The sequence below is a fragment of the Canis aureus genome, chromosome 10 (assembly GCF_053574225.1).
Source record: "Canis aureus isolate CA01 chromosome 10, VMU_Caureus_v.1.0, whole genome shotgun sequence".
Lineage (NCBI taxonomy): Eukaryota > Metazoa > Chordata > Mammalia > Carnivora > Canidae > Canis > Canis aureus.
Window position 1 is genome coordinate 17201750 of NC_135620.1, and position 11606 is coordinate 17213355.

The following is an 11606-nucleotide window of genomic DNA, read 5'->3' on the forward strand; positions in this document are numbered from 1 at the left end:
AAAATAAAATAGAATGTTCCACAAAACATCCTCATCTCACCCCTGTCAAACAAAAACAAAACCCAACAAAACCACCTTGTCAACTCATTAAGAAGGGACTAATTATCAATTAATAATTGAGAAGGGACTCTGGAGAAAGGATGGCTTGAAAGTTTAGGTAAAAGGAATTGTTTACATGGTAAATATCCATTTCTCTTTACACACATTCAATATGTGTCTCTTAAATTGACACAATATTAGGGTGGTTGAAAGAGAAAAAAACACAAAATGTTTTTTCTTTTTACCTCTTCCTTCAATCATATTATTCACTGTTATAGCTGAATGGCCCCATGAGTCAGTGGGCTAAGAACAGACTGTCTTTATATCATTATGTTACTTGCCTAAGCTTTGAATTTCAATACCTATCCAGGGAACCAACTTGTGAGAAGATGTATTTATAGTCTCAGCCTTTATGCATGTTGTGAGATTGATTTGCTTTGTGGTTGATCCTGTGTTTCTAAATGCATTGGGAAGAAACTTAGCCAGCCCCATTTTTGGCTTGATAGATTTCCATGTGACGGAATCCCAGACAGTTCTGAATGTCTCCAAGGGAGAAACAAAACCAGCTCGGGCAGATGCCCATGTGAATAGAGTGCCTGAAGGAAAAGCCAAGAGTCTCCCTGTACATGGTAAGGAACAGAAGGTCTTGGATAGGGGACAGTGGCAGACATCTGCTTGTAACTTTTAAAGGGCCTATTTCAGGGGAACCTGGGCAGCTCAGTTGGTTGAGCATCCTACTCTTGGTTTTGGCTCATGTCACGATTTCAGGGTCCTGGGATCATTCCCCATGTCAAGGTCCATGCTCGGTGTAGAGTCTACTTGGGAGTCTCTCTCTCCCTCTTTCTCTGCTCATGAGTGCTCTCTCTCACTCTCTAAAGAAATTAAATCTCAAAAAAAATAAATAAAAGCTCCTCATATTTCACTTTATGACTGCCTTTCATATCCCTCCCCTCCTTTCCTACTGTAGGTCTTTTTTCTTTGCATATTAATTCATGTATTCATTCAACAAACAGTATCCAATTCTCTGCTTTATTATCAGGGATATAAAGGTGAATAGCCTTCCTGGAAGTCCATTATTTTGAAAACTTTGAGATTGTTATTCAAAAATTGATGATAAAACTCAAATTACTGAATTGTTTATTTACTAATTCTAATAACTGTTTACCAATTATACTGGTATGAGAGTTTTGTACACGATTCACTCTAGTGCAATGCTTGACACAGATGATGCTCTCCGTAAATATGTAACATGTTGGAAGGAATTACAAGTACTGGTTAACGTGGAAGGCTTTAGTGAATGTTTTCTCTTGCAAGTACCTCTTCCCCATAGGGACTTTACTGGATAAGGGAGGTGTGTGGTAGTTTTAAACCTGTTCCTCTTTTCCTCCCCCAACAGGTCAGTCAGAAACCATTGGAGTCTTACACAAAGTCAAGTCTCAGACACGTACAACTCTGCACCATATTCTTATATTTTACGCAATTGTGTAAGTAGATGTATTTACTATGAGTGACTTAAAATGGTTCAGTTCTCTAAAAGAAAAATCTCACGCTTCCAAGAATCATTGTAAATCTCAGTTATCTCTAATGTGACCAAAATCTTCCCTTTGACAGTTTTTGTCTCCTAGTCCAACATTTTTTTCCCTTATACTTAGGTCACATCCCCTTACTTAAATAAATAGAAGGGAGGAAGACCACAGTGTACCAATTCCAGCAAAGGACTAACTTCTGAGTGGATACTATTAATAAGAAAACTGTTCTGTGAATGCTGAAGCATCTTTGGCCTTTTACTGTTTATTTTCTCATCTATCCCGTGTCCTCTGGACAGAGGCCAAAACAACTTTAAAATATCTTCATCCCCTCTACTGAAAACTCAGGCAAAGACTTTAAAAAAATTCCCCCTCAGATTCCATTCCTGAACCAGTTGTTTTTCTGAAAATAGGCTGACCCAGTTCTAGGCTGTTCCTTACAACCCAGGAGGATGTGCCCAGTTTGGTTTCCAGATAAAGAAGGGAATTTGTGAGTCACCAGAAAACAAGACTGGGCACTCACTGGCTAGGCCCTCCTAGTACAGGACATAGCACCACTGGGAAAAGGAGCAGAGGCTGGCAATCCCCTGTGAGCATGGCCTTGAGAGACCCTAGAAGGATGGCCATTGTTTGTAAGTTGAGGAACCTGGGCCAGATTTTAAATCCTGTTCTAGCTCTCAAGTTTTGTGACAAGCATCAGCCCATTGAGAAAAGACCTTTCTCTAGTCTCTTTGGCAAGTTAATTTTGGGGAATATGTTGCCTTCGGTGTACAACACTGGCTCTCAGTTGGTTGTTTTATGAATGTGAGTTCATCAACCTATTGAAAATCTCCCTTTCATCCCTTTCCAGGGTCTGCGCACTAATCATCTCCACCTTCTACATGAGATACAGAATTAATACTCTGGAAGAGAGGCTGGGGTCACTAACCTCCATTGTGGACACTCATCACGAGTAAGACGATTCCCTGCAGTGCCATCTGCTTGCTACTGAGACTAGTATAATGTTTGGTGCTTACCATCCTTCTTAGCAAACATAAATTGAGGTTACATTCTGTATGAGACGTTTGGTTAAGGGTCTTTGTTGGAAGTAGTGGGGCAGGTGGGAGAGTCCTAGAAATGAATGCCCTGACTGAACAGTTCTTGAGTTGCTAAAGTGTTGCTAGTTTATCAAGAAACAAGCATACATTATCGTTTCTATTATCCTAAGACTCAGTTGTGACCTTGGCCCATTTATTAAAATATACCAGTTTATCTTAGTAAAATGGCAGTGGGTGAAGACATGAATAGCAAAGAAGCAATTCAAGTAACTCAGCTTATTTAGCGTGTATTAACTCTTTATATTAATTCATATATTTATGAAACTCTTTTTTTTTAATTTATGAAACTCTTGACCACTTTGAAGATCTCTGTAACTAGTAATAGCTGAATGCATCTGTGAAGGTTTTTCCATCACAGTCATGTTTAACATTCCTGACATAATTAAACCTATTCACACACAAAGCTCTTTTCTTTAAATCCATATACATGAGGATTTTGATGAATTACCTAAAAAGTAAAATAAATTAATCCATGTTAGAAAGCATACTTTTAACCCAAGTTCTTTTTCTTTAAACTTTTGGGTTGTGGATTTTTTTTTCATTTATTTATTTAAATAATCTCTTCACCCATTGTGGGCCTCAAACTCATGACCCAGAGATCAAGAGTTGAATGGTCTTCTGACTGAGCCAGCCATGTGCCTAACCAAGTTTTAAAAGTAGAGATACTCATTTACAGAGTTTGTACCACATGCTAGAGACTCCATTAGAATAGATATATACATGCACAAATGCAATTTTCTCTCATTTTATGTTCACCATAACCCTTTAAGATAACTTTTATTCCCATTTTATAGATGAGGAAACTGAGACCTAGAGAAATAATTTAAGGTCTTACAGTTTGTAATAAAATCAGGACACAGATGCAAGTCTGTATGACTACAAGGATAGGCTTTCTAGTCTATCAATGGCTTGGTTGTGATGTACAGCTTAGCAACTGCATCAGGCTAGAGTGTGCTTCAGAATCATCTGGATGGCTTATGAAAACAGACTGCAGGGCTCATCCCCAGAGTTTCTGATGTACTCGATCTGAGGGCCTGAGAATTTGCATTTCTGTCAAATTACCAGATGATGTTGATGGTGCCAGCCTGGGTCTAAACTTGGAGAACGATTATACTATGCCATTCTGTGGCCTCTTTATGCTCAAATAACTACCTTAAAGTCTTGTTCTGTGGCTTACATGTCTATTGGCATTTAGGGTTTTTTTGAACCATATATATATACCTTTGAGCCATTTATACAAAAGCATAAAGAATGGCCTGGAATAGATTTATACTCTGCCCTTATTTCCTCTCTCCCATCTTGTTCAAAATGTTAACATACTTAGTCTACACTAATCTAACATTCCCTCCTAGTTCACTATCATGTACAAGGTTGATTTTTTTTTTAAATATACCTCATAATTTTTTAGGAAATGAACCTCCTATTATCATTTTGTTAACTTGGAGATAAAGCGGAAACTCTGCTAACAAGCACAAAAGGAATATTCATTCTACTATTTAAATAATCAACCCAGGAACAAGTACCAGAAATCAAGATTATTTATGACTGATGGGAAGAAGATGTTCATAAGGAACTTTCATAGGACCTAAGCTTCTTTTCCTATCTTTCTTCCTCCAAAGTGATCCAGCCAAAACTGCCCAGTAGGTAGACCCACACTTGTAACTGGATTGGTTAGTTGTCACAGTTCATTCCTTTTACCTGCTTTGTTGGTACATCTGTAGCCTATACACTGTCAGAATTTCATGTTGATCCTTCAGTTCTGTGGGTCTCAGTTCCCTCCTCTAAATACTCAAAGATTCCAATTCAGTTTCCTGTTTGGAATCTTAAGATTTTGATAGTATGGCTCAGGGATAAAGAAAGAACCATTTGTGTTTAGTAGTAGTAAACAGAAAAACATCTGATTGCTTTTTTAATGTTTAGTCGATCATCAGTCATTTACCAAGTACCTGTGTAAAATAATCAGACCCATTATTGCCATATAAAAACCAAATGGCTGGGGTGCCTGGGTAGCTCAGTCGGTTAAGCATCCCACTCTTGTCTTCGGCTCAGGTCATGATCTCAGGGTGGTGAGATTGAGCCCCAGGTTGGACTCCTCCCTCAGCAGGGAGTCAGCATGAGATTCCCTCTGCCCTTCCCCCTGCTCGTATGCTCTCTCTCTCTCTCAAATAAAATCTTTAAAAAAAAAATAAAATGTCATTTATTTATTCATGAGAGGCACAGGCAGAGGGAGAAGCAGGCTTCCTGCAAGGAGCCTGATGTGGAACTTGATCCCGGGATCACATTCTGAGCAGAAGGCAGATGCTCAACTGCTGAACCACCCAGGTGTCCCAATAAATGACATTTTAAAATAAATAAAAACCTAGTGCTGGGATGCCTGGGTGGCTCAGCAGTTGAGCATCTGCTTTCAGCTCAGGTCATAATCCCAAAATTCCAGGATCGAGTCACACATGCAAGGAGCCTGCTTCTCCCTCTGCCTGTGTCTCTGCCTTTTCTTTGTGTCTCTCATGAATAAATAAATAAAATCCTTAAAAGGAAAAAAAAAAAAAAACCTAATAGCTAAAAATAAATTACAACCAAGAAATACGGAAAGGGGACACAGACCACAGTTCTTAACCTTAACATGAAAATCTGATAAACAGCTTTAGACCACTCCTCCAGGAAAATGTACCGACAGCTCTGAGTTTCCTAGTTTTAGCTGGCGTAGGACCCCAGTGGGCCCTGGGGGAAGAGCCCATGTCAGAAATAGTTCAAATGGTAAACACTGAATACATCTGTTAGCTTATAAGAACAGTTACATGGGCATAGCAAGTCTCAAAAAAAAGAACTACAAAAGTCTCACACTTCAGGAACAATTTCATTAAAGACCTTCCTACACATTCTTGGAACGCCTGGGGTGCTCAGTGGTTGAGGGTCTGCCTTCATCCCAGGACCTAATCCTGGGGTCCTGGGATCGAGTCCTACGTCAGGCTCCCTGCGGGGAGCCTGCTTCTCCCTCTGTCTGTGTCTCTGCCTCTCTCTCTCTCTGTGTCTCTCATGAGTAAATAAATAAAATCTTTAAAAAAATTAAAAAGACCTTCCTACACATTCTGAAAAGTTCCTATGTGTAAATGGCCCCTCCTCCCATAAAAAAGTCTGTGGCTGAAAAGAGCACCAATTGTTGTAGATTTCTGCTGTGGTGAAGATAGGGCGGGTGTCAGAGGTTACCAAGAGGTCTAAGAAGCCATGTGCTGGAGCAGAATTGCCTGATTTTTATGGGGAAGCCAAGGCACAACACCAACATTTCAACAAAAATAGCTTCAGAGGCTTCCTGCCGAGCTTTCGCGATACATGCATTCTGGAGGGGTGGGGGGGATTCCTGCAGAGCCTTTCTGGTACTAGCAAGTTAAATGCGCGTGCTCTCTCTCTCTCTCTCTCTCTCTCTACTACCCTAACGGAGTGTTCTGTTCAAATAAATGTAAAGCATGTTCATTCCACTTCTTTTGTCACCCCTGCCCACAATAAATTTTCTCTTTGTTCCTACAGACAGACAGCACCATCCGGCCTGGGGTCACAAGTACAATTAAATGTGGAAGTCCTCTGCCAGGAGCTCACGGCTAACATAATCAAATTAGAAAAGGTGACTCATTTATTTCCTGTGTTGAGGCAGGAGCCAGAGTGCCTGTGGATTGCCATAGAGCAGGGGTTACACACACAAACACTTTTGGGGTGTAAGGGAGCAGCCTCAGTGACCAAACCCAGCCAGGGGATTTCATGGTACATGTGAAAGAGGTTTGTTTGGTTTTTTTCCCCCCACACCAAGAAATGGGCTTCAATCTCATTCTCCTTGTGGATGGGTCTTTAGCTTTTCCTCCTTAATTAGAAATATTTCTCTCTCCCACAAGGGCCCCATGGCAAGTGACTCAGTGGAGGGACACGGCAGGGAGTGTCCTGACCACAGAGTGAGCCTGGCTCCATCCGGGCCGATTGTTACCATACATGAAATACTGTATTCAGTCTCAGTTATAAGCCCTGCCAGATCGACGTCCCTCTTCTGTCCAACAGAGAAAGAGTCAAAGTTTCAAAGTAACTCACTCTTGAGGAGACACGCAAAGTTGGCAGATCTGGCTCTGACTCCAAAGTTAGGTTTGCTGCTCCTCACCATCTGTCTCCTGAGGCCCTGCCAATGAAGCCAGTGATGGACCTTTGCCCTCTAAGAGTATCTTCCAGTAGGGCAATTTTAGAGCAGGTCTGTCCTTAAGCCTGCGTCATTCTTTGAAGTCAGTAGGAGGGTGAACAAGAAGGTGGGCTCAGTAGAAACAGCCCAGAGTTAAACCAAATTAACATTTCTTAACTTCTCCTTTCAGTAGTCTATCTCCTGCATCTGGCAGTTTGGTTCAGCCCTAAACCCTAAGGAAAGGTTTAAAGTGAAGGGTTCAGTTCAAACCGCTACCACAAATGCCCAGTATTTGGTAGCTTTCCCTAAGTGCAGTTATGCTTACTTGGTAAGACACGTGAACTACAAATGAGTCCAATTATGTTGGTTTTGCTAGACTAACTGGAATTTAGAATTCAACTACTCGAGTATTGAGAGCAAAGGAATCTCCAGAGTTCAGTTCTAAACCCAAGCATGACATCTAATTCCTATTGAATCTGTGGACGAACTTGGAAACATTTTTTTTTTCTCTTTTTAATCCAAAATCATCCCAGAGAAGGTCTGATGTAGCCACCAGAAGTGTTTTCTTTTCTAAAATGTTAGTTGCTGAGAATTGAGGATAATTTTTTTTTCTTTTAATGAAATGCTTACACATTTGGCTTCCATGCTAGACTAGAGAAGGGCGTGGTGTTCATTTAATGGGTTGTTCACGCTGGCAAACGGTATTTGGACCAGAAGCACACAGAATCCATCCTACCACTCCCTTGTGCATTTCTTCCCACTCTTGCGCCAGGCCTAGCCTAGGGTACCACATGCTGTAAGGAGGGCCAGAAAACAGGAGAACCTGTCCACAGCAGGCCGACAGCTGGCCACATCTGGTACATCCTGGCTGAGTGTCCGATGGAGGCCAGCTCCTCGACGAGGAGGCTCTGCTGTACCAACAGAAACCTCAGCCCCTGAGCAGAAGCAGTCAAAAGTCGAGTTGGGCCCAAATGCCTGTGTTGAAGTTCTGAAAAGCTATATGTTGCACTCTGCTTCTATACATCTTTGATAACATCCTTAATGACTTACTTCTTTGTGGTCTGGTCATTTTCTGTGATTACACTGTAGCCACCAAAGAAAAATACTCCCTAACATCTGGGGGCCAGGTGGCCTAGTCTATTCCCTTACCTCTGGTTTCCTTACATCTCAGTATTTTGGGAATATCTGTGAGCCTGATCACATAGTCCCGTATCTCTCTCTCCCTACCTGGCCCCACCTGGCCCTTACTCATTGGCATACACATATTAGATCCTTTCCTCTTTGCCAACCCTCTGTGCCTGAGGGAAATCATAGGCTTTTTCTACAAAGTCTGGAGCCCCTGGGTGGCTCAGTCTGTTGAGCATCAAACCCTTGGTTTCAAGCTCAGGTAGTGATCTCAGAGTTGTGAGTTCAAACCCTGCATTGGGCTCCATACTCAGCAGGGAGTCTACTTGAGATTCTCTCTCCCTCTCCCTCTGCCCCTCCCCCAACTCATGCTCACACCGTCAAAAAAAAAAAATACATATATATATAATCTTTCTTTTGTTCCATGGAGTTCCTCACTCATCACAGTATTGCTCGTTGAAAATTCCTTGCTCAGAATTCTTTACATTCGTTTACTCAACAAACATCTACTGAGCACATTTTTTTTTCTTTTTCTTTTTTTTTTTTTTTTTACTGAGCACATTTTTATTGTCCAACACGGTATCATAGTTTTCAGATCCAAAGATACGTCATGGACCCTGTGCATGTGAAATTCAGTCTTCTGGGAAATGTGTAATATCTAGTAGGAGTGTTAAACATTGATGATTTGAATCAGACACCACATGACACACAGGCTCTGTAAGGATCAGTTTCCCATTATCTCTGCATTTAGGTCACACTTGGTGTTGCCAGGGCTTTTGTTCTTTTTCTTCCATCTGATTTCTCTTGGTCTCTCCTGACATTATCATCTTGGTGCTACTCTGTCTTTTTTAGCCCCCCCCCCCTTTTTTTTTTCATTTTAAAGTGGATTATCAGCAGAGTTTGATTCCACTAAGAAGCATTTGCCTGATTTAAAACCTGGGGGGTAGCTTTTATTCAAAGAAGAGATGAATCTCGGGCAACCTGGGTGGCTCAGTGGTAGAGCCTTTGCCTTGGGCTCAGGTCATGATCCCAGGCTCTTGGGATTGAGTCGCACATTGGACTCCCTGCAGGGAGCCTGCTTCTCCCTCTGCCTATGTCTCTGCCTCTCTCTGTGTGTCTCTCATGAATAAATAAAATCTTAAAAAAAAAAAATGTCAAACATTATCTAGGTCATGGCAAACAGGTCCTTGATATACTCCATTCTATTTAATAACAGGAACTTCTCTCTCATTCTTTCAAGATACAAAACAACCTACAGAAGCTGCTTGAGAATGGTGACTGACAGACTGGATGGTTCAGACCAACATGATACCTCGTGCTTCCCTTTGAAGAGAAGGTGCTCCCCTGGACATTGTTGTGGCGCGCTCCCTGCTGGCCAGAGGAGCAATGGGCATCCCCAGCCACGTCTGCACTTGGAGGTCTCCAGCTCAGGAAAGGGGGGAAGGGGGAGGAATTCTGGTTCCTGTGCAATAAACATTGACCCTGACTCTGAGGAGGTTTTCAGTGCTGCTGCCTGAAGAAAACAGACCCATCTCTGGAAGTCTCAGGAAGGGTCTGGTGGACACTCTCTCGGATGATTGTGGTTTCCACAGTCATCATGACTGTGTCAGCAAACACACTCCACTCCATGCATTTTTAGTCCTTTCCATGCTACTTTTCTCTCCTTTACACCCACCCCCGAACCAATCTTCGAACTAAGGGATAGATCTCATGCCAAAAACTGGATACTGTCCTTTCGAGAATTAGCCATGACTCTCCAAAACAGACTTGCCTCTGACAACACCAGCAGCATTTTTTTTTCTTTCCTGCCCCTTCTGCTGTTCTCTTGTGCTTTAAATCACCCTATGTATCTTCTCAAATGAGTACGGGCAAGAATATCACAGAGCAGATTAAAAATACCCTGTTTATGTTTTGTTGTGTTCCTATAACTAATACTAAATTGGACTGATCATCACACCCACCCCAGATCCAGAATCTGTGACACATGCAACTTAAGTATTAAATTAAACTTACTCTGAAACCAAAACTAATCTTTCTTTAAACCAAAAAGTACAATATGATTTGATACTGGATGAAAAACTGACTTTTTAAGTTTACAGGACTCTTAGTTTTGAGAAACAGGATGCCCATATGGAATGCTGAAACGCCTCTTAGCATGACAAATGCCTGCTTCTCTCTCTTGTTGACTAAAGAAGTAACTGGTGGTCTGCTAACTTGTATTTAACATATCGGTTGGCTGGTTTTTATTAATTATTTAGATACCTTAAATCTGTAATATAAATGATACTGTTTCTATTGGCAATGCATTTTATAATCATTTCTATGAAATGTACTTTGTTTAATCAGATAAGCTAATAAATGAATTGGTTACATCATTTATATTTGTTAGCCTGCTGGACATGAACTGTGCCTGGTGCACCCCCTGGCTTTTAATAAATACTCATTGGTTAAAATGCCCTTCTAATAACACTGTGTTTTGTCCATTTGTAAGCCCTTTTAACTAAGACAACATGCCTTTTTAACTGTTTCTCATCTCCTCCCCACTACTTCCAACTCACTCACCTATGCTTCTTTCCTCCCAAGTATTCATTTCAAAACTCAAAAATTACTTAAATTCTGGGGTTGTATTGATACAGGGAAAATAAAATGAATTCTGGGGGCACCTGGGTGGCTCAATGGTTAAGCATCTGCCTGTAATCCCAGGGTCTTGGAATCGAGTCCTGCATCGGGCTCCCCTCCACCCCCCGGGAGCCTGCTTCTCCCTCTGCCTGTGTCTCTGCTTCTCTCTCTCTCTCTCTCTCTCTCTCTGTCTCTCATGAATAAATAAAAATAAAATATTTTTTAAAAAATGAAGTCTGAAATCAAAGGCTTTATTCCTGGGTCCACATTTTATGAGCTGTATGACCTGAGGATTTTTGGCTATTTTTCTCCCATTTTATTTATGTGACAAGAAGTACCCATAGAAATGTTGTTGGGAGGATCAAATGTGTCTCTAGAGCACATACTGTGTCATGCAAGTAGTACGTTCTCATAACAAGGACCATATTCGTTACTTTTAGAAATGTCTTCATGTCTGGCATACCAGTATCATAAAAGTTCCACGCGGGTATAGTCAAAACCCTTTAGGGAATCCAGAATGGGTAAGCCACCTATACAGTGAAATTTTCCAGTATATGAAAAGCTTTAAAAGGTTCAAATTTCTCAGTGAAGGAAACAAAACTAAAAGACAACATTCAGAATAGAAGCTTTTGCAAGTTACACATCCAATAAAGTATCTAAAATATAAAAAAAATACTTATGTACCCAAAAAACAAATAATTAAATGGTCAGAAGACATGAACAGACCTTTCTCCAAAGAACACATCCAGATGGCCAACAGACACATGAAAAGATGCTCAGCATCACTCATCAGGGAAATGCAAATCAAAACTACAATGAGTTATCGCCTCATACCTGTCAGAATGGCTAAAATCAAAAACACTGGAAACAAGTGTTGGTGAGGATGTGGAGAAAAAAACCCCTCCTGCACTGTTGGTGGAAAAGTAAACCGGGATGGCAGGTTGAGCATCTGCCTTCACCTTAGGTCGTGATCCCCAGGTCCTGGGATTGAGTCCCATATCCAGGTCCCTGCAAGGAGGCTGCTTCTCCCTCTGCCTAGGTCTCTGC

The 11606-nt window shown here is 41.2% G+C and overlaps 1 protein-coding gene across 8 annotated transcripts in view; it reads left to right on the forward strand.

Moving 5' to 3' along the window:
* The window catches only part of GRAMD2B (GRAM domain containing 2B), a 110046-nt gene extending 99253 nt beyond the window's left edge, over positions 1–10793 (forward strand). For 5 of the 8 annotated variants that reach the window (XM_077911464.1, XM_077911468.1, XM_077911466.1 and 2 more), the window contains 4 exons: positions 546–668; positions 1436–1523; positions 2416–2517; positions 9181–10793. In XM_077911464.1, coding sequence (XP_077767590.1) covers positions 546–668; positions 1436–1523; positions 2416–2517; positions 9181–9457 — 590 coding nt within the window. In that variant the 3' untranslated portion in view covers positions 9458–10793. Of the gene's footprint in view, positions 1–545; positions 669–1435; positions 1524–2415; positions 2518–6184; positions 6279–9180 lie in introns of all 8 variants that reach the window. The other 3 variants (XM_077911470.1, XM_077911471.1, XM_077911472.1) reach the window with 1 other exon arrangement.
* Positions 10794–11606: the final 813 nt, after the last annotated feature.